We start from the raw sequence: 24,437 nt of genomic DNA, 5'->3' as shown, positions 1-24,437 counted from the left end.
CGTTCAGCCCCCCTCCCCCTTCACAACACCAGTGGCAGAGACGCGAAGAGGTGAGTGTGAAGCATGCCCCCTAATGGGGGGGATTGGGAGGGTGGGATGGAAGCGAGTAGGGGGCAAAGCCCCCTAGTATATATATATGTATATATGTATATTTTATTTTATATATATATACTGTATATACTAGGGGGTTCCCCCCCTGCTTGCTTTGCTCACCAGCCACTGCACGCCTCTGCTGCTTGCGTTGTGAAGAGGGGGGCTGAACGCACCCCAAGGAGACTACGAAACCCCCTCTTAAACAGTGATACAATGGGAAACAAATACAGTTTTTTTTTTACCTCCTCTTTGCTCGATCAGCTGCAGGCTTGTTGTTGCTGCCGTGCCGCGTGATCTGCATCTTGCATGGCACTTTGAACATTTAAAAGCCTGTACAGCAGCTATCCTACTCTTTGTCTTTTATTTCCGGCCCCGGGCGTGGTTAAATCTCTCGGCACAAAGTATGTGTATATATGTATATATATGTATATGTATGTGTACAGTATATATATATATATATATATATATATATATATATATATATACTGTATGTGTATAGTTTTTTTTCTCAAACATATATGCATCCATCCATCTGTCCATTATCCAACCCGCTATATACTAACTTCAGGGTCATGGGGGTCTGCTGGAGCCAATCCCAGCCAAAACAGGGCACAAGGCAGGAAACAAACTCCAGGCAGGGTGCCAGCCCACCCCAGAAGATATATGCATATATATTTTAAAGGAGTTTATTTCTGTGCAGCACTACTGTAATCCGTAAGATGTGTATAAATAAATGAGCTAATCCCTTTCTTTTATTTTACCTGCACACTAGTCAGGCTTGTTCCTGATTACAGGTTTAATTCTTGACAGGCATGACATCTGTACGGCTGTAAAAAATGTCAAAAAAATGTTGTCAAAGGTGTTTACTTTAGGCATTCATAACATAATGGGATGTCACTCTGCATTGTATTGAGCAAGACATTCTCGCCTTGTCTTTATGGATTTTCTCTGTGTCCTCGTTTTTTTTCTTGTATTCCAAACACATACAGGTTTGCAGACTCAGAACTGGCCAAGCACTGCATGTGCGAGAGTGTTTGATATTCTAGCACTTGTCCAGTGATGCAAGTGCAGGCTCCAGCTCCCCGCAATCCTAAAATTAGACAATGTCAGGTTTAGTACATGGATGGATGGGTAATATGAAGTAATATAATGATGTCGGAGACATTACTGCTTTGTTCCTAATGTTGCTGGGAGTTATGTGCCTATTAGCTGCCCCCTATGAATTGAAATGGGCTGTCAGATAAAAATCATGGCTGGAAAATAGGATTGATCACCTCATAGAGAAACGTCTGGGTGAGTAACTGTGCATTGCATTTTACAGTAAATGGCTGTAACATACAATAGGCATTTGTACTTGAATGTCAACCCAGCAGTGTAACACAGTGGCTTGGCCATCACACTTAATGCCAGTTCCATCAGCAGCTCTGAATTACTGATTGACCTTCAACAAGTTGTTTAAACTCACATGTGCTCCAACTGTAATACAAATTATATAAACCAACAGTTGCACTATTGATCGGTATGTGTAAAGTGCTCTTTACATCAAACATACCATCATTAAATGTAAGATCTACACTCCTCATAGTTCCACTGTTAACAGACTTGCGGTAAACATACATGTGTCATCATTATTCTTTTTATTTTGCCCTTATCATGTATGTGGAGCTGTTATAAAATATAATCATTGAACTGTTGCCTATGTATCCATTTCAAACCTGCTTTTCCTGATCATATTTAAATCAATAATCAGCTTCTTCTACAATTCAATCGTATTTTTTCCTGTCCATGGTGGCAAGAACCGTTATCCTGGGCTATTTATCTTGTGATAGTCTAGGCATCCACGTTTCAGTGAAGAGTATTTAGTGTGCAGCAGGTATTGTGAAAATGGCTTATAATATCTCTATTAGGAGCAGAATGTTAATGTTGGATTTGAATTTTTATTTTTTAAATCTGCTTTGATTTGGCTATTAAAGAGTCACATAAGGCGCTTTTCCACTGCATAGTACGGCACGACACGGTTCAGTTCAGCTCACTTTTGGGGGGTTTTCCACTGGGAACAGTACCTGGTACCTAGTCCTTTTTTTAGTACCACCTCAGCCGAGGTTCCAAGCGCCAAACCGTTACCAAAACGTGACGTGTAAACTCTGCTGGTCACTGATTGGCCGGAGAAAATCGTCATTACTGCGTCACTGGCTATTCTTTTCTTTAAAGGTACACACACGCGGAAGTTTGTGTCCCGTCTCTCCATCGCTGGACGCAGTTTGTTGCATAAGTGGATCAATGTTGCTTCAGACATTCGAAAGTTCTCCAGCCACTGAGTGTTTGTAAAACCGGGAACAATCACATCCCACCACTCTGAGGCACGGTTAAATGTCCAAACAGATGGTCTGTTGCGACTTTTTGCAAAATGTGGAAGATCTGTAATATACAGAATCAGCATTTTAATGTTACACTGGCAGTTAAGTTCATTTTATGCTTTGCAACAGTGATAAAAGTTAGCTAGTGATGTGCTTTTTTTAGATGCTTACCCTTGCGCGTCGTCGAGCTAAAGTGTTGTCGTTGTCTGCGTGTTGTTGTAAAAGTTCCACGGTGTCACGGCAGTAGAGGCGGCGCAACTCTAACGACACCTGAATAATCCCGCCCACTCTAAAGCGGTACTAAACTGCAGTCGAAACGCAAACCGAGCCGAACTGAGCCGAACCAAGGTGAGCTGTACTGAACCGTGCTGTGCCGTACTATGCAGTGGAAAAGCGCCTTAATACTTTTCAATTCTCTCATTGGGACAGTACATTTGAATAAGTGGATACTAATTATAATTTTGCTTTAATTGACTAAGAAAATATTATTATTGTTACTGTCCTGCGAGAAGCTGGCGGCCCATCCAAGGCTACGGTATAACTGGACTTATTGAGAGAGCAGATGGGTTTTTATTAACGGTGCATTAGGTGAATGGGACCGGTAAGCTTGTGGGGCTGAATGGTCTTTGTCATCAAATATTTTTGTAATGTTCTAAGCATTAAACATGTTTAATCCAATTTAAGGCCACAACAACAGAGCACCATTCAACTGTGGGAGTGGTGCCTGTCAATAACAAAAACCCAAGAGCCCACTCACGCTTATTCAGCATTGCCAATAAACCCAACATGGGCATCTTTAGTATATGTGAGGAAAACTTTAACTCACACAGCCACGGGAAGAACCTATGAACTTCATACGGATAGAAACCTGCCACAAGATTATCACTTCTGCTAGCAAAGACTGCTTCTGGTCTTTGACGTACATGAAACATGCTCTATTTTAGGTGCTCTGCTATAAAGAATTGTGTGAATGACTGGCGTAATTAAATCCTATTCAGCCACTGACACCTTTCGAGTATCCTGTTAAATTAACTGATTGGCTGAATCAAAGCTTCTGAACGAAGCATTTTATCCAAACTAAAGTCTGTTGCAAAAAATAGCCTGCTGTGATGAGCCCAGGTGCTGGCACTCAGAGGCTCCAAATTGCTGTCACTGCTGAGAGTGTTTTTCATCTCTCCTGTATGTGAGCTCTGAAATGAACCCCAGTTGCCTGTCTTCCTCTGGAGATATATTGAGCTTCAGGAGGCCCTTTTTTAATTTACATTCCATGCTTCTGGGTTTCAGTGAGGAATAAAAGATTTAAAGATGAAGACACATTCTTTGCTCTCCTAATAATGGCACAGAAGAGCAGGCCCTTTGTCCTGTCTTCAGATTACAGACATTGTTCTTTCTAACAATTAAAATTTACCCTGTCGAAAAATCTTGTCTCGGTCTCTCTATTTCTCAGTTTATGTGTTCTTGGAGTATGATGATTAGGTTGCCTCCCTCAGAGTTCTGTCTTATTTATAGAGGAGAGTTTGGGTTGTCAAAACATGGTGAAAAAGTATTAGTAGTAATGTCGGTGTTTATCATCAATACGGGTCATTGCCACTACAATACTGAGTGTGGAGCAAGCCAAAAATGAATGGCAATGATTTTATTAATCTTGTGGCTACTCTATAAACTACTGGCTCACTTTACGATGAGCTTGGAGTAGTGCTGTGTGCTATACTGCTACTTGAATAGTACAGAAAAACTCAAAATTTAAAACTGTGCAGTACCAGCATGTTGGGATTTTCAGTACATCTGCTTTCCACTGAGCACCCTACACACGGGTAGAACATATGGGAAAAACGCATGCTTAGACTGGCTGGAGATTTCCCAAAACCACCGGCTTTGATGCACAACATTGCTTCAATGAAATCGAGACTTTATGGGGGACCTCTACCCTGCTTATTTCTTCACCCTTATATTTTCAATGCCCACTTTATGCCATCAAGAGGGAAACAGGGTGTAGTGTGGCACAATAGTGCAGTGCATCAGAGATGCTGGAGTAAGATGAGTGGTGGAGGGGGTTTGAAATTACTGTTATCGATACCAATGTCTAAATTTTACTTCTGATCCAACATGGAGTTTGAGTCCTGAATTAGGTAGTGGACAAAGGTGAGTTAATAGAAAGCAGGAGTGAGGTGTGTTTTGAAGGCAAGGAGAGGAGAATACAATAGTGGTAAGTAGACCAACTACCTCATTGGGCAGATTGGGTTCCTTTTGGTTTTTTAGTTAGGCCTGAAGGCATGCGTTTAATTGTTTTTCCTTTGTTTTTCTTGTTAATCTTCCCTTTGCTTGCTATTCCTTTCTTTTGTTAATAGTTTCCTGATTTTTAATTATTACAGAGGTAAGTCAATAATTATCTGCACTTTTGTGTTAATTTTGGTTGTGTTGGCTGCATAGCTTTCCTCACATGCATGTGAAAACATGGTGAGTTTCTCGTCACAATGGTAAAGTTTCAATCTTGATCAGTCTAGGAGTCAACATGACCACTCCACCCTTTGTTTGACCAAAGAAGAGCAGTGACCAGCGATCCACTTTTTATGGGTAGAAGCCGAAATCTGTAGAAGACTTCCTACACAGAGTTTTAGCACGATGGAATGTTAACGAATGGATTGAGAAGTTCAGAAATGATCGGACAAGCGTTAAGCATGAAGAAGAAACAGGATGGCAGTCCGCTTCACCTACTGTAGATGACACTGAGCTAGTCCATACCATGATTTGGGTGAACTGATGAGATTTCAACCCAGTATACTTTCAACCTGTGAAAAGAAGACCACTGCTCACTGTGTTTCTTTGTTGCAAATTTAGAGCAGAGAGGTCATGTTTAGAGAAACTGACTGATTAAGGTCAAAACTTTACCACTGTGACCTCAGGCATATCGTGTTTTCACAGGTGAATGTGGAAAGATGTACAAGCAACCTTAAACTAAATTAGCCCAAAATGCAGAAAATTATTAACTTACCCTCGTACTTTGGCCTTATTGGCTATCATTTAGGTTTGGAGTCAGCTCATGTGCACGCCCTGAAGTCCACAATGGTGAAGAAATGAAATATGAAACACCATTGTGTGAACCTACATAGAGAAGCTGTGATCACTGAACCTAACCTCGAAGGTGGTCATGTGATCCATAAGATTTTTCCCTTCATTTTATTTGTAAAATTTCTCATAGTTCTTACCTGAGAGTAATTAATACTGCCAGGGACTGACCATTTATAAACCTGGGGGAAAGGACGATGGATCATAAAATTAGGATAGATAGATAGATAGATAGATAGATAGATAGATAGATAGATAGATAGATAGATAGATAGATAGATAGATAGATAGATAGATAGATAGATAGATAGATAGATAGATAGATAGATAGATAGATAGATAGATAGATAGATAGATAGATAGATAGATAGGCTAAAAGTTTTCAGTTCTGAAGACATTAAAGATAGCTGTCCACCAGCAACACTGATCTCTACATATGTTTTGTGAAAATCTGCTGCACTTTATTCCATAGTGCCCTTAGCTTAGAGACCCTTTATTGGGACTGTCGACATTGGTTTCCTGCATGCAATCTGGGATCCTGGCATTGTGTCCCATTAGTCTTCCTCATTAGCCCTACCATTAGTACTTCTTGCTCACTGGAGAACATCACAACTTATGAAATTTGACAAACGGGAGGAGACCATTCAGTCCATCAAACCTGTTTATTTAGCTAATAGCTAAAATGTCTCACAATTTCAAGTAGACAATTCTTAAAGTTGTCAAGGTTTCTGCTTCAACTACACATCTCGGTAGTTTGTGCCAGAGTCCCACAACTCTCTGCATAAAGAAGTGCTTCCGGACTTCGGTTTTAAAAGCACTTCCCTTTAATTCCCACCGATGTCCTTGAGTATGTGATTCACCCTTAACCCGAAAGAATGTTGCTGGATCTATTTTATTAATGCCTTTGAAGATTTCAAATGCATGGATTAGATCCTCACACACTCCCCTCTGCTCGAGACTCTCCAAGTCTGTCAGGTGTGTACGATAGAAGGTGCTATAACGTGCTAATCCGACACAACAACAACAACATTTATTTATATAGCCCATTTTCATACAAAAAAAATGTAGCTCAAAGTGCTTAGACACTAGACACTAGAGGCACAAGTCTAAAAGCACATGTGAATTTATTTATATATACAGTACAGTGTCCCCAACAGCCCAAACACACACTTTCCTTTACTCTTTATCTTTGTTTCTCAGTCCTTTTCTTTTCTCCTCCACTCCACTCCTCCTCAGCAAGTTACATCCTCCTCCTCCTCCTGACTCTGGCTCCTGGACTACTGCTTGCTGGCCCCTTTTACAGGTCACCCAAAAGTGCTCCAGGTGCTCATTGACGTACTGTACTTCTGGGTGTGGTGGAAAAGCTGCTCTCCAAGGCTCAGCACCTCCTATCTCAGCTGCAGCACTCCCTGGCAGATCCCAACAGGGCTGCACCAAACTTCCACTCCCATGAAACCCTGCGGGAGTCAGAGGCACTGCTACAACCCAGGGGGGCTGCCATCTAGCGTTCCAGGTGAGGTAACGTTCTGGCCACGCTTGCTCTCCCGGTCCTTCCAGCTTGGAGGCGTCCCAGCTGGGCAAGGGCCCGGCCATCCTTCACACAGGGTACTATTGTTTTAGTTCTGGGAAGCACCTGGCTGTTCTCCTCTGCGCAGCTTCAAGTGCTTGCTTTGTCTTTCTTGTAACGTGGTGACCAGAACTGCACATGATACTCCGGGGCTCCACCTTGTAATTTATTGTTTCAGAATCACCCAAACAGCTATACGTGAGGGCAGAGGGTAGTTGCTTTTGTCATCTCCTAAATGTTCCTTACACCTTATATTAAAATATCCAACAGTGCTGAACTTGTCATCCTTACTGCATCCTAATAGAGTTTACTATTTCTGTCATGGTTCTCTTGCCCTCTGCAAGTACAGGATGGGTGCCACAGTGCACATGTTATATGTGATTTAAAATGACCACATTTAATTCATCTAACATCCACTGTCATTCAAAGCATCCTCTGTAATTGTCATTTTTTTTGTGTATTTAATTGATGATAAAAATATAGAATGTTTTCTGATTGCATGTGTCCAGGTGCATCTGAGATCAGCTAATGCCAGCCGTTTTTCTGTTCACTTCTCAGAAACGCTCTCTAAAAGTCTCTCCCTTGAGTTCAGCCTTCAGAGCCGCCTCTTCCCTATTGTATTCAGAAAGAGTAATTCTTGTTTATTTTCTTCCAGCCTCTTTATGTCTTGTCTTGTATTTTTATTATTATTCTTTTATTTTAGAAACATAATAACAAAGCACAATTCAGTGAAGCAAACAAGTACAATGGTATGCTTTGAAGATAATCCCTGGAACTCATCAGTCAACTCCCACTTAAATGTCCTATCTTGTTGACTTTTGTATGTTAATTAAAGAATTTTTCCCTATCACTTTTTAAAGTCATTCTAATAAATCTCACCATGCAAGCAGCTCTATAAAATAAATGTGCTTTCTTGAACAGGAACATCCCGGCACCACAAGGGTGCTAGCTTGAAGGTGAATATCAAATGTGTTTGCAGAGTGTGTGTGTGTTTGTATGTAAATGCAGTTCTTGTGTTTCTTAATCACTAAACTCTGAATCCAAACAGATAAAGTGCTCTTATGGTCTGTTCACAGCGATCAGCCACCATTTCAAGTGTTTGGACACAAGCTGCTAGGTGCACTTTGCAGTGAGTTGTTTGTCTTGGCTCAGCCTGTTAAAATCTCACATTTCATTTTTCTTAGCAGGACCACCGTACACGCTATACTTTGGAGTCAAGTTTTATGCCGAAGACCCCTGCAAGCTGAAAGAAGAAATAACAAGGTGATTCCGAAAATGATGTGTTTCGTTCATCTAATTTGAAATCTTGTGATGTAGAACAGTAAGCCTGGGTTGCTGCTGGAAGAGGTGTTAGTGTGGCCAGCAGGGGGCGCTTACCCTTTAGTCTGTGTGTACTAGATCCCAATGCCCCGGTGCAGTGACAGGGACGCTGTGCTGTAAATATGGCGCCGTCCTTTGGGTGAGACGTAAAACTGAAGTCCTGATTCTCTATGGTCATTGGGCTTCTTTTGAAAAGTGCAGGGTGTGACCCGATGTCCTTGGGGAAAAGACGATGGATCATAAAATTAGATAGATAGATAGATAGATAGATAGATAGATAGATAGATAGATAGATAGATAGATAGATAGATAGATAGATAGATAGATAGGCTAAAAGTTTTCAGTTCTGAAGACATTAAAGATTGTAAGTTGTCCATCACAGCCCTGTCCATTCAGACCCCCTATTCATCACCTATCTCTAAATATCTGCCAGCTAATGTGTGGTGAGTGTACTGGCGCAAAAATGGCTGCCATCGCATCATTCAGGTGGGTGCTTCCCTTCTGTGTATGTTAAGTTCTTTGAGTAGTGAGAAAAGAGCTACAGTATATATACATTGTAAACGGCACTATATAGCGCCTGACCCGACACAGATTGGACACAGGAGGCACGTGTAAAATAAAAGGATTTTTTATTCCTCTTCAGCTGGAGGGCATGTCTTCCCCGTACTCCCCCCAGCCACAACACAGTCCCAAACACCAGTACAGCACCAGTAAAACACAAACACTCCTCCCTCACAACCTTGTCCTCCTCCACCCGACTCTGGCCGGTGACTGGTGGTTGCTGGCTCCCTTTTATAGGTCACCAGGAAGTGCTCCAGGTGTTTGATCACCAAGATCCAGCGGCACTTCCAGGTGTGATGAAGCAGTTGCCCACACGGGCTCAGGAGTCCCAAACACAGCACCCCCTGGCGGTACCTGCGGGACCCAACAGGGCTGCCCCCAACTCCAATTCCCAGGGAGCCCTGTGGGAAACCGAGGCACTACACCAGCCCAGGGGGACGGCCATCTAGCGTCCAGGGGGAGGTATTGCACTGTCCAGGGCTGCTCCCCCTGAATACAGTGTGTAGGGTCGTCCCAACTGGGCATGGACGCCAGGCGCCTGTCACAACATGTTATTAAGTATTATTATTATTATGAGGAGGGGGAGGAAACCAATCCTACATAGGTGTCCTTTATTTATTGTTTCATAAATTCATTTACCTGCGGTGGGGTGGTGCCCTGCCCGGGGTTTGTTTCCTGCCTTGTGCCCTTTGTTGGCTGGGATTGGCTCCTGCAGACCCCCGTGACCTTGTAGTTATGATATAGCGGGTTGGATAATGAATGGATAAATTAATTCACTCATTCTTTCATTTTCTTAATTTCCTTAAGATGTTACAGTCAGGCAGGTGTATCTCCAAAGAAGGCTCCATCTCACCAATAAGCCTGTTTTTTTTTTATTTGTTTAATTCCCACAGGTACCAGTTTTTCCTCCAAGTAAAGCAAGACGTTCTTCAAGGCCGCCTGCCTTGTCCTTTGAACATCGCTGCACAGCTAGGTGCATATGCCATTCAGTGTAAGTGTCACTCCTATTTTGGGCTCAATGGAGCTTTATAAAGCCTAAATTAATTTGTTTTAATATCTGTTTTAGGTCTCTGGGTTTTTCTAAGCTCAGGCTTACTTCTTAATCATCAGACTATTACTGTATATTAAATTGTGGAAACTCTGAGCCATCTAGGCAAAGTTACTGCATATTAAACTGATATTATGGGATGCGAGCTTAAGATGCAATAACTATTGTTAACTGATGCTTGAAATCTGTCAGTCTGATCTGTAGTAATCTGTTCAGGATGGTTCCGCTTGCCCAGCCATGCTGATACAGTCTTCAAAGCTGCAAGTATCCTTCTTCACAGGCATAGCCCCTGTAAAAGCCGTTTGCTAGTTACATAAGATACATAAATGTTTTACTAAATGTTAGTGCATAATCTATGGGAGGTTCCCATAACCCCCACAAGTTGAGTAGAATTGCTATATTCTAGCTATTTCTAACTGCTCTGACTAAACATTATTCTCAGTTAATGATCAGCATTGCCATGTGTAAGGCGTAGAGAGCACATGGTTTTAAACCGTGCCTTTTGTGCCTTGCGTAACTCGTGTTTTGTTTGCCAAGTAACATGTAAGACAAAGCACTTAATTCAAAGTGATGCGCCATACGTTTAAAGCGTACAGAAGAAGAAGTTAAGAATCTTGAAGTATAGAAACAACTAAAGTTTTACAAGAAAAGCTAAGTTTGGAGAAGATATATGTTTTCTTTTTTTTTTGCCTTTTATTCTACATATGTAACAACTTTTTTCTTTATTCTTGTGTGGATTATTTGCTTTGAATTTTCACTAAATATTTTAAAACACACTTTTGGACTGAGGGATTTCTTTCGGCACACGTTTTACCCGTGCTTGAACTCGCCTTACACTCCTGCGGCTACAGCCCTGCTTGTGCATTCAAAACGAGAGGTAACCATAAACACCAAAGAAGCATCCCATTTGAGCACTTCCTTAAGATTTACTCGATTCTCCTTGCCCGGATGAGACCACACTTCAGCTAACAACTCAAGTTAACTTTGTTGGCTCAGAAATATCATTGCCTTAAATGAGCAGAAGATATCTTTATGCAGTATCATTCCTGACACCATTAACACAAGTTACTGTTTGTCATTTAATGTACTTAAGCCAAATCAACATTTGTCATCTTTTTTATCAGCTGGTTAGATATTTAAAACAAGGAGCCAGTTAGTTTTTAACCTGATGCTGTTAATCATTATGAAGTAAACTCTTAGTTCAGTTTTGCAGCGCAACTCTTTTATTAATATAATGGGTTACTTTGTAAGTTGAGCATTTTTTCCTCTCTTTGTTTTCAGTTTTGAATGTATTTGTGGGTGGCCTTCCATATAGTGCTTCACGGTTCAGAAAAAAGGGATAATTTGGGTGCCCACCACCTACACGGTGGAGAGTGCACATTATTTAAGGAGAATGTGGTGGTTAGAAATAATCCAAAAAAGCCAGGGATATACACATGGTGAAGCAACAGTAGGATCACATGAACCAACAGGTACTGTATCTGTGCCCTCCCACGATCAAATGGTGCGCATTAGTAGCCTCTTACAGCAGTGCAACTTGCATCCACTGCAGTAACATATTCATTTATAATTTATATGTTTCTTCTGGTTTAACAGCTGGATTCAATGAGGCTGAAGCAAAAACAAATTGTCTGGCTGGATACCCTACCTGACGCCAAACTCATTTAGTCATGTTTTATGAAGAAGATGATAACCTTATTCTAACTCAAAGTCACAGAGGTAGCATTTTCAATACACTGCTCAAAAAAATTAAGGGAACACTTAATCATCACAGTCAAACACCAAGTCAGTTAACTTCTGAGATATCAATCTGTCCAGTTAGGAAGATTAAGCGATTGTGAATCAACTTCACCTGCTTTGGTGCAAATCAAAGTGACAACAGGTACACTGGAGAGACAACAGAAAGACACCCCTCAAAAAGGGAATGGTGGCCACAGACAATTGCTCTCTCCTTATCCTTCCTGACTGATTGTTCTCTAGTTTTGCATTTTGCTAGTGTCCTTCTCCCAACAGGTAGCATGAGGCGGTACCTGCAGCTGATTCAGGTTGCACAGGTAGTCCGATGCCTCCATTCGTGTCATCAAAAGAAGGTTTGTTGTGTCTCCCAGCAGAGTCTCAAGAGCATGAAGAAATGCCAGGAGACATCAGGTATATAAGTGTAGTGTATGTAGGTATTGGATTTATATTATATGTACAAGTACTGGTAACTGACAAAGGAATGGACAAAGTAATGTCAAGTGCCATAGCAGGGCTTTAGGTCACTAAGGGCAACTTCACTGCATCTTAGCAGTGTGTCTGCAACTGTGTCTGAGGGATGTAATACATTCTTTCTTGGGAAATTCCATCATTTGGTGTTTTGGTTATGGTGGTACAGAACACCACTCTTGAATTTCACATAAACTCTCTACTGGGTTGTGATTGGATTATAGGACATCCATAGTATATGGTTGATATTACTGTCATTCATTGATCCATTTGTGCACTCTTGAGTGAAGGTATTGTCATCCTTGGAGATTCTGTGCAGTCTTTGTATATTTAAGGAATACTTAAACCTAGGATGTATACAATTGCTCTGAATTGACTTATGGTGCCTTCTGAAAATATTCAGATTCATTTTTTTCACATATTGCTACATTGCATCCTTATACTAAAATCATTTACATTCATTTTGTACCCTCATCAAACAACACTCAATACAATTTGTACAATAAGGCTTATTTGTTGTATCACGCTCTTTACATACACAGAGCGATGTGAACAATTCTCAGTTAAAATTCAAGTACAGATTATATTCTTTACTAAATAATGACCTGGTACACATATAAATATTTTTAAATACAGAGAACAAGCTACAAATTGAATAAACATAAATGGAAACCAACAATATCTGTCCATCAATTAATTGATTAACTATGGCCAAATGACAACAGTGGAGAATAAAATCATACAAAAGAGTGTCACAAATAAAGTCCCGAAGAGCTCAGTCAGCTGGCCATCTACCCACTCCTGGGTTTTCTAAAATGGAGTCGGTGCTGGCTGTCCAATCTGGTGAAAGAATCTTTCCATCCAATGATTCTATTGCTCCATTATCCAAGATGACTTTTGCATATGCTGGACAGCACCCTGGCAGTAGAGCAGTGGCACATCCAGATACCAAGAAGAGAAACAGAACAGATGAGGGTTAGTAACAATTTAAAATATATTATTACTTCTGTTTCTGTACAATTGACTAACAAACATAAATGCAGTATGCACAGCTAATCTGCAGCTCTAGTCAGGGTAGACTAGACTAAAGTAGTGAGTCTTTAGCTGGAATTTAAAAGCTGAGACTGAAGGGGCATCTCTTATGTTAACAGACAGGACAGATCATTCCATAGCTTTGGAACTCTGTAACAAAAAGCTCGACCTCCCACACCTTTTCACAAACTGAAATAATGCTTAAGGAAAAGTGAAGTAACAAAACTAAACATTCAATAAATAGCAAATCCAAAATATTAAAATTTTGTAACGTCTACAATTTTTGGACATGTTTTCTTCTTCTTGAAGGCATAGTGGGCACAATGGGGACCTTGCTCTCACAGTATTTTTATTCATTACCTTATATAAGAGATGTTGTTAATTACTTCATCATTTCAATGAAGACAGCTAAGGAGAAGCACCTGATTTGAACATAGTTTGTATCCCACACACTTACAGTAGTTCCTTGTTTATTTTGACAAGTACCCATACAAATGTATGCTAGACATATTCCACAAGCATTTTATATCAATTTATACTTGTACTATAAATTTCAGTTTTTCCCCATAGATGTCTAGTTGCCCAATACTCAATGTTCAAACTGTTATACCTACCACCATTTCTCATATTCTAATATGACTTGATCTTCTCATACTGCCAGTATGACTCATTAAAAGATTTAAATAAGTTCTCTAACAGACTTGCATTTGTTATAAAGTGATCAGTTTAATTACATTTCTTTTTATTTCAGCTTTATGTCATAATTATCGACGGAAATGAGAATTATTTCCCATTTATCCTTTTTACAATAGTAGCAAACAATAAAACATCGAAACTTCAGTGTTTACACCCACTTATAGTGAGTTCATCTCTCATATACCCTGAGATTACCCTGAATTTGTGAGGACATGGACTGAGCTTGGTGTTCAAAATATGACACTGGCTGATTTGATTTGAAGTCTTTGTCATTATACTTTGTATGACAAAATCACAGAGCAACTATCCCATCAGATGCAACAAGAAATAATCAATAATTTAGCTATAAAAGTACTACACATGGGTTGTGGAGAGAGAGACAGAGAGAGAGAGAGAGAAGGAGAAGAAAATGTTGACTCCAGTGTGTTGTGATTATTGTCTGTTTATAATTTTGTACTCCTTTTTGTTGATGCATAGCCTTATCATTATTTAAGTATTATTAATTTTGTGGATATTAGTTTTCTGTTTCACTTTTGCTTTAATATTGTTAAAATTTATTTGCATGTTTTTCCAACACCATCTTGTTTTGCATAGGCATCACTGTTTTGTGTTAACTGTTGATAATCAGGTTGGAGGTCACGACACATGATATCCGGAGTGTCACCGTATAATGGTCGAACTGCTAACCTCCTCTTTATTCAATTGTGACAGATCATTCCAGCGACACTTTGAACTCTGTATTTTAATTTCCCTGATATTCAATTCTTTGGCTATGTTATTTTAACTATGATTTAGGGTTTTCTTAACAAAAGGTCGCCTTGATTTCCTGGTTTAAGAACTTCATTTCATCTTCTGGTTGTTGATTTAGATTCTTTCTGCTAATTCTAGGAGGACACAGTGTTATTGGAAAATCATAAAATCACATCCCACTGTGTTTCTATACCACTCTTGAAATGTGACAATACGGATCCATGGAGTTAATGAATATTGTGTGATATCTCAGCCCTCTCGTTATCTGAGTCTGCAGTTACTGAGGTTCATGAGATCAGAGGATGTTCTGGTTTAAGAACTTAATGTATTTCCCAACTTACAATTTATCTTCTCGTCATTGATTGAGATACTTTCTTCTAATGTTAGCAGAACACAGTGTTATTACAAATGAATGCCGCTGATGGTGCATCTTAACAAATAGACCTTGCAAACTCATCTTATAGATGCATGGTGATGGGGAGGCCACTACTGTAGATTAGTTGAATGTACTTTTTTTACAGAACTTTCCTAGACTTTTGACACAGAGCATTATCTTGCTGAAATATTTAATTGAAAGACTGCATCCTTGAAGGAATAGGCCTTAGCAGCTATAATATGTTGAACATTTCCTTAGTCATGTCATGGAGCCTAATATATGCCATCAAATCATATCACACTATGTTACTGCACCAGATGGATCCATGGAGTTAATGAATATTTTGTGATGTCTCGGGCCTCTCATTATTGTGAGGCAGCAGTAGCTAAGGTTCATTAGACCAGATGACGTTCTTCTAAGTGTCCATTGCGCAGAAATAATCTTTTATAACTCACTGTTAAGGCATCTTCGTGTTTTTTTTTGTCTCTGGTGCAAATAAATCTGGCTGTTGGCTGCCGTATTTTGTTGGCTGCCTGTGACAAGTTATAATGAGATGTAAATTGATGTAAATGCAGAATGCGCCAAAGTTCTTCTAGAGTATATTTGTAAGTTCCCAGCTGGATGAGTGTGCAGTATGCTTTATTATTTAATATTGCTTTGCAGCACATGTTGCTTGAAGATCCTTATTTTTGCATTTATTTCTCATTTTTTTATAGCTGAACTTGGAGACTATGATCCATTCAAACACACTGCAGGCTATGTGTCAGAGTACCGATTTGTACCGGATCAGAAAGAAGAACTCGAAGAAGCCATTGAACGAATTCATAAAACTGTTACGTAAGAAATAATTTACCTGATTCTATTACATTTTTAATGCTGCCTAAAGGCCATTTGAAGAAAGTACTTTGAAGAGTCTTTTTCTTCTTTTCAGAGGTTATTTTCTTAGTCCAAGGTCTTTTTTTCTGGTTTTTCATTGAAATCTCAGTTCTTCTTAATATTGTCCGCTGAGACATTTTACTTTCATTTGCATGAAAATGAATTTATTTATCATATTTTACTTTAATGCAAATTCATTCACACTCGGGTGTCCATTAACTATTTCATGTCTTGGAAATAAGAGGAACACGGTTTCAGGAATCAGCCTTGTATGGGCTACCAGGCCATCCAAGTGCACACTCATGCATACCACACTCATACACAGTCGGCTAATCTAGTTGACTATGTGGTAGGCAGGCTGGGATATACAGCATAGAGAAACTTGACATGGAGAGAGAAAGAGAACATGTAAACCCCACAAATGACCAGGCCTGAGTGTCAGCAGTGGTAACCACTTTGCCACTAAGTCACCCATACACTGATATAAGGGTTAATCTTCTGGGAAACAATGAAGCAAATATTTTGAAATGAAAGCACAGTCCTCAAAGAACACTGTCTTAGACGTTAGTGTAAATCAGTGTGGGCATGTGGAAGGAGTACAAGAACCCGTAGAAAGTGTTGGGGTGCCAGACAGGTAGCCATTTTTAATTTTTAGGCAATGAACACCAAAACAAGCATTTGAGGGTGCAAAATGTAGCATAAGGTAGCCTTCACGGCTTTTCAAGGCAATGGCAATTGGGAGAAGGTTAGTATTTTGGAGCTCTGTCCTATAGGATCCAAATGAGACGTCCTCCTCTGGGAGGGTTAGGCGTTTTTAGCTGCCTGGGTGGAAGGGGTGGGTTGCTTGCCCTTTCTTAGGCATTGTTTTGCTGCTGTTGAAGAGAAGAAGGACGACACTGTTAGTAGAGACTCCCCCTCTCGCCCCAATGGGCTGAGCCCTAAAGGTGTCCCTCAGACACGAATGTGTGACAACAGAATCCCCACAAAACATTCTGGTCAATGTATTGGAGCAGTGCTAAATATTCTGCCACACATACGTAAATATATGGGTTTAACTTATGGCCAACAGGAAACAAATGTTTTGATTTGAAAGGAAAATAGAGTCTATAAAGATCACACTCTCAGACATCAATAGAACACACAAACTCTACACCCTTGACATTGGGATAATGACTTTAGAAGATGGGTGAACAAACTCCATGCAGAAGACAACCAATTTAATAATCGCTAGAAAAGCTTCTTGAACCATCAAGGCTGGCTAGAGGGTCACTGTTGTACTGACTCAAAGTGAGTTGGTGAAAGATTTTAATGAAAAAGGATCAGGAGATGAGACAGGGTTAAAACCAGAAAACTAAAACAGTAAGCAGAAATCAAAGCCTTTAACCAGAAAAATATTAGATCATAACCCAGAAAAGACAAATCAAAATAAGCAATGCACACCAAACACGGGAATCCTAATATTGGATACGCCTGAATGGAATGTGCCGGCCTTTATGTCGGCACTGTGAATGACGTGACATACCGTGTACTCCCAGGTAATTCTGGGAAAGATAGCTGTGGTGATAGTTGATGCGATCCTTTAAACACAGCAACAATCTACTATAAGCAATATGCCATCACGATAAGATGTTTTGAGTACTCAACTTTCTAACACTTTCTAGCTGCATAAAGCAAGCAATGAATGAGAATATCATATTCCTTGGGGTACAATACTTCATACTCCATACTTCCAATACTCCATACTTCATGTTCAGTATATATTTAGACCTCGTAGGGAAGGCAAAAAAATGAAAGAAAATAACACATTATAACACCAATGTTGAATCTATTGAGGGCGCTGTCTCTCCAGTTATCCAATTTTCTGAACCTGCTAATCTAATTCATTGTTACAAGGAACAGAAACTTAGGCCCACTTACTTAATCACAGAAAGCAAATTTAGGGGTTTATATCAGCCTAACCCCCATGGGTTTAGGATGCAGAAGAAGAATGGAAATTCAAAGTCTAAAATATGTGATAGGATTTGTTCTTTCCTACCTGATACCCTTTTTAAGATGAGCTGAAATCATAGTAATCAACATGGACCTCAACGATAACATTTGCAGTGCACAGTGCAATGCATACAGTGTTAATGATTGTGATGCACCACCTGTTAGAATGACAAATGCAATGCATTTTATTACTAAAAATGTTGTGATTCAGCATCTTTTGGAAAGGCAGAGATATAGCAAATGGACAGACCACAGACGCTTATCCTTTTGTTTAGGTGGATTTTTTTCATACTTCACGTGGTTTGCACTGTACAGTTTAAATAATGGTGATGCAGCATCAATATGAATTTCTTGTTGGTGTATTTCTTCATTGATGTAATATGAACTAATGTTATTTTACGCCCCTAATTGGTTACGTTTAAATACAAAATTTTAATTGTGTTTCTCTTAATTATTTATTAAGAGCACTTAATAAGTGGCTTATTTAAATGATTAAAGGTGCCCTCAAGTGTTTATATTCTAATTTTCATTAGACATTTGTCCTTTCATTTTGTCAGAAGAAGGATATTGTAATGTATAACAAACGACAGTGAAAGTCTGACTCTATAAAACAAAAATGTAATGTTAATAAATAAAATGGATACATAAAAAGATACATAAAATGTTGCATACATGCAAATGTTGGCCTAAAAATTCCCCACATCAGTTAACACTAGAATCCCTGAAGCCTACGAAAAAACTTGCAATCCCGGCTCAATTTAAATTCCTTTGCACCTCTCCATCATCTTCTTTTGTTTTGTAAATGTGTCGATCAGCACAAGCAGCCTGCTATCCCATCCCACCACCGGACGGAGCTGAAGTCAGTTGCAAAATTCTCAGAGCTCAAGTGTGTTTATCTGGGTGTGAGGTGCCTGGAGTTGTATTGGGTAAATAATATACCGTTATTTGGAATTCATGCATTTCACGTGTGTTCCGTGTGTACAATGATCTGCGTAAATGCAGGGTGACAGGAAATGTGACGCAAGAAATGCTGAACACATACCTAAGACAGAAACGTTTTCCATGTTATAATAATAATGATGTGAAGTGTATAATGTGTGAAGACTTTAGTCCAAACATCAAATAAACACGTGCGCTTTTATTAAAGAATATAACCAAAGAAAAAAAAAGCATTTGATTTACATGTTGCTGTGAATGAGTTAAAAACCCAAGCTCAAATGTCAGTCGACAGGAAGTTGAAGTGTATTCTTGAATAGTGAAGAGGTAAGAACAGTTGTCTTATAACTCAAGGGTACAGGGTTCGAGAATGGGCACTCTGCGTTTTGAGTAGTGAGCTGCTATTACTATTATTATTATTATTATGATTTTAATATAATAAAAACATTTGATTTGAATCTGTAACACCCGGTGTAAATTTGGGCTACTTGTAAAAGTTAGCACTTGTTTTTTTATTATTCAGTTTTATTCTCACAGTGACGTTCACATAGTACAACCAACTTGCCTCTCCCTCTTTGAGTCGATGGCATTTATCTCCATTCTTTTCTCAAGAGCAGCATTGTGGCTGATGCCTGCTCAGAACTATTTGTTGTACCGCCAATCAAAGATACAATGTCCCGTGACCGTTATCAGATTAGACAAAGGCAGGACCGTAACAACAGACAGCTTCTTCACGGCGCTTTCACTGGCGAATAGACTGCTGCACCACAACGCAACTCTGCTTGGCACCATAAGGTAAAATGGGACTTCCACCAGCAGCTAAAGTCACTCTAGTACGTGAACAATTCTCCACGCTAGTGTTTAGATCTGCTGATGGTGTAGTGATAAAAGTGGATGTGCAGGATGGCTGAGGTCTTTAATTATGCAGTTAGCCTTTCTAAGGCCGTGAACGCTGTATGTGTCCTGAAGAGAAAGGTCAGCTGGGTGCTGATAATATTCTGTGGCACCGTCACCGTCCTCTGCAGGGCTTTACAGTCTTGAGGCATATCAGCCAGTAAGAATGGACTCCACTGTACCCCTGTAGCAGTTCACGAGAACAGGTGGCGACCCATTCACTCACCCACACACACTCGGGGCCAATTAAAGTCACCAGTTAACCTAAACTGGATGTGAGAGGAACAGTGGGGCACCTGGAACAAAAACCAGGGAGGCACAGAAGAGAACTTGCAAACTCCACATAGATTTTGACTGAATGTGAGAATTATAATCACCATGCTGCCATGCACTGTAGGATAGGTTTGCATATAAATTAGCAGCAATAGAAAATAATAGTTAACAGTTTTTATCCTCTCTGCTGTAATATGAGCTATTCGAGTCAGTATTTTTTTCTTAATCCCTTCTGTGGTAATATTAAAGTCCAGTGTGTATCAGTTTATAAGGAAGGTCTTAATTATAGTTTCACGTGTCTCCAACAGCTGGCTCCTATCATTTCTATATCCAGGGATATCGACGTTTAAATGTACTTTATAACCAGACTGCATTGTAATTAAGCTCCAACAGCAGACGCTCTGCTTGCTTTTTTAGCTGCCAACAGACTTAAGAAATTTTATTCATGCAAGTAAGAACAGTAAGTCCAACGTTTCCAAGAAGAAAATTCACTCAGCCATGTAATCTTATTTTCACTGTCTACTTTTACTGAATATCATAATTGCTAATCATCTCTCTCCTGTTTCCACTGGTAACGTGAGAGTGACTCTCGACATGTTAATGGTCGTATGGCCATGTTTGACCCCTTAAGCTAAGCCCCAGCTCTATGTGTAACCTAAGCAGTTTATTTAATACTATTGAAAGAGGGTCTTATACAGTTACAATGGTGACCTATGCTCAGCTCCTCACCTGCCTTGTTTTCAGGGGAAAAAAAAAAGATTTTTAGTAACATAGACCGGTGGCATGGTGACAAGATTAGTATGAATGGCCTCTGTTGTCTTAGTGTTGTTTCATATTCACCAGTGAAATAATTAACCCAAATTCCAAGCCAAAAGTGACTCAACAATGCACTTTTCACTGTGGCTTTCTTGTTATCTCCGTTTGCCATCAGCTTTGGCTTTGTGGAGTGCATTCAAGCCTTCATACGTTTTATAAACCACCAGTTAAAAAATACCAAGTAATAATGACCCCGGCAAAAGCTTTCGTGCTTAAAGTAACTCGCAGGGCAAGAACTTAAAAATATTATTTAACCAAGCCTGAGCTGTAGCTCCTCCAGTCTGATGTGATGATTACACTGTGGCATAAAGACAACAACTACATTAACTTAAGCTAAACACTTGAGAAACAAAAGGATTTATCTGATCTTTCAAACAATTAACAGCTTTGCCTTAAAGAGAGGCAGTAATTTACTGACAGCTGTGAGGATTAATGGCAATGGTTATCCAAGATGTCCAACCCAGAAGCTCCCAAAGATCAGAGGTAAATCCACACATACATACTATTTTTGTTAAAAAAGAAGAAACATTATGTGACCCTTGGGATACGTCACATTTGCCAATTGCAGTCACTGATCTCGTTGCACATTGTCGAATTACACAACTGAAAACCACAGCCCATGTCACATATTTTCCCACACAGTCGTGCTCACACCATTTTTTGACTGTGTCGTCGACCAGTAAAAACACAGGAGCCCAAACGAAATGTTGGGGTGCTAACCAGGCAATCCTGTTTACTATTATTATTAAACAGATTCAAAAATAACAGGCACTCGATGGCGCTAACAACAACCAAATGGACTGTTAGTCTAAGCCAAGGTTGCCTCAACTTACATTCAGAATTTAGGACTGGAGCTCTGTGGTGCGAGTTGCTAATCTCCCAAATGAGACGCCTTCTGGGAACACCTTGCTCTTATAGCTCGTGGACCAGAAGGGGTTGGTTGCCCTCATTGGACATCTTCTCAGATTTGTGAGTGGTAAAGGAGACAAGGAGCAAGTTAGCAATTGCACCCCCTGGTGTTCTGGGGTGGTAGTGCTTACATTTGACACCCTAACACATATGACAACAACCAATAACCAACACAATGCTGCCTGATGGAGCCAGCGATGTCAGATGGGTTAATAGCTGTGGTGCATTCAACCATAGCCTTGGCCCTTTGTTTTGTTTTTTTTTTCTCCATTTTTTTTAAGTACATAAAACATGAGACATCAAACAAATGCAATGCAAAGTGCAAAATGTTCATGTTCCTTATTTCTCATCTCTGCATTCTGTGCATGGCGCTTCACACCAGAGTACTGTTTGTATGCACTTTTGTTAAAGTTTCACTAAACCAAAAAAATGGCAAGGATTTGTTGAGCAAAGGTTAAACGCACTTAATGTTTACAAAGTCATTTGCAAAGGATAAAGACACACAATGTGAGTGAATTGTTTCATTTGAAAAAGATAAAGGCAATAAAGACAAGACATCTTACCATGAACATTGTCAATCTTGTTATCTGTAAAGCTCTGACAGCCTGGTTTACAATTTCACGCCTCTTTGACTGGACACACCACAAGATCGCAGGTTTTTATCCCGCCCTTGGCTATGTGCTTGATCCTGAACAAATTACATAACCTTGTTGCTCTCCACTAATCTACAGTATGTCTAACTTGTGTTGTATGCTATTGTCCATTACTGCCAAGGCAGGAGCAGGACAGCCAAGTGACCAAGGTCAGCTGAGTTAAGGCCTTTCTTATGAAGCCTCGGCCTCCTGTGCTTTATTTTCTTCGGGGTCTTCTGTAGCAGACAGGACTTAACTTACATTAACTTACAGCATTAAGAGGTTTGGACTGTGTGATTTATAAAACTGATTCATTTCTGTTTGTGCAGTCAGTGTGTTTACATGTGTGTATATGATGCTTGGGGTTTTATATTTTACTAGCCATCAGGACTCTCTACTCCTTTTTTTTTAATGTTATTAATTTTATTGCAATCATTCCATACAAATCAATCAATTTTTACAAAAAGTAGAATTGAGAACAAGTCGACCCCCGCAGAGCCTGCCTTTTCCTATGTAAAGCCTCGCTTGGAAGCCTGGCATGTTCCTCATCTATTCTAGTAATTTTGCTTTTTAGCTCTGCTACTTTCTTGGTTTCTAATTTATTTCTGTGGGAAAGATATGAGATAATCTGTCCTCTTAAGAAGGCCTTAACAGTTCCCCAGAGTATTCCTTCAGAAATCTCTGAGGATGTATTTGTCTCTAGGAAGAAACTGATTTGTTTGGATATACTGTAAATTCTGTACAATTCTCGTCTGCTAATAGAAGCGGGTTGAGACGCCATCTGCGAGGTGAGTGTGTGGGGCATAGTAACTTTAGCTCCAAGATCAGAGGTGCATGGTCAGAAATAACAATAGCATAGTATTTGAAAGATTTAATCAAAGGCAAGAAATTATTATCTATAAAGAAATAATCAATTCTTGAGTAGCAATGATGTACTGGTGCTTAGAAAGAATATGTTCTTGAGTTTGAGTTTAAAAACCTCCAGGGGTCTGATAAGTTGTGATCAGTTATAAACTTTGTAATTATCTTTGCAGTGTTAGATGTCGTCCCCCCTGTGGTAGAAGTCCTATCTAAGAGTGGATTTAAAACACAATTAAAGTCTCCAGCTCAAATTGGGAATGGATTCAAATAAATATTGTATAAATTCCTTATCATCAACATTAGGTACATAAGCATTTATCAAAATCACTTTACAGTTAGATAAGTCTCCCATGACCATCACATATCTCCCTTCTGGATCCAATACTACATCTGATGCTACAAATGAGACAGTTCTATGTATGAGAATTCCCACCCCTCTAGTTTTCTTTGTAAAGCTAGAATGGAATATTTGGCCAGTCCAGTCCTTTTGCAGCCGGAACTAATCCTTGCTTAGTAAGTGGGTCTCCTGTAAAAATACTATTTTAGCGTTTTAAACCTGTTGAGAGAGTACTTTCTTTCTCTTTAATTCGTGATTCAGGCCTTTAACATTCCAGCTCACAAAGTTAACTGTCCCATCATGGAGACATTGATTGTGAATTTTTTATGTCATTTTATGGTCTTAACTGGAAGTGAAACAGCTTCAGCCTTAATTTCCTATTTCCCCAAGAGTTATTGCCATGCAGCTTATTATGACGTTGGTTGTTATTATAAAGATTAAAAGGATAGATTAGGTATAGATATAGCCTGCTCTCTTTCTCTCCCCCCCTTAATCCCCCACCCTCCCATTTTGCCTCCCCATGTGAGGCTAGACCCCAATTCACGCAGTCCCGGTCCTCTAACATACCCAGAGAAAGAGCACGTCCAAAGCAAAACAAGCCCCCACGCAGCGGCGTTTTAGGATTAAAAAAGAGAGATATCTATTACCAATATAGTCTAAATACTATATTCCTAAAATTTAATCATTAACAAACTATGAGCTTAAAATATATATAATCTTCAGCAATCTTAATGTATTAAGATAATACACCCGGATAATAAACCCAGGGAATGGTGTTAGAAAGTGGTCCAGAATAAGCATAATAAGTCTTAATTCAATAATAGCAATAACAATAAACCAAGG

At 39.6% G+C, this 24,437-nt stretch overlaps 1 protein-coding gene across 2 annotated transcripts in view; it reads left to right on the top strand.

The window, feature by feature from the left end:
• Positions 1-24,437, top strand: part of epb41l4a (erythrocyte membrane protein band 4.1 like 4A) — a 486,901-nt gene that overhangs the window by 259,343 nt on the left and 203,121 nt on the right. The window contains exons 5-7 of one of the 2 annotated variants that reach the window (XM_039759425.1): positions 8,271-8,346; positions 9,858-9,955; positions 15,788-15,908. In XM_039759425.1, coding sequence (XP_039615359.1) covers positions 8,271-8,346; positions 9,858-9,955; positions 15,788-15,908 — 295 coding nt within the window. Of the gene's footprint in view, positions 1-8,267; positions 8,347-9,857; positions 9,956-15,787; positions 15,909-24,437 lie in introns of both variants that reach the window. The other variant, XM_039759424.1, reaches the window with a different exon arrangement.

The sequence above is a fragment of the Polypterus senegalus genome, chromosome 7 (assembly GCF_016835505.1).
Source record: "Polypterus senegalus isolate Bchr_013 chromosome 7, ASM1683550v1, whole genome shotgun sequence".
NCBI lineage: Eukaryota > Metazoa > Chordata > Cladistia > Polypteriformes > Polypteridae > Polypterus > Polypterus senegalus.
The sequence above is the reverse complement of the archived record's forward strand: the minus strand, read 5'-3'. Positions and strand labels throughout refer to the sequence as shown.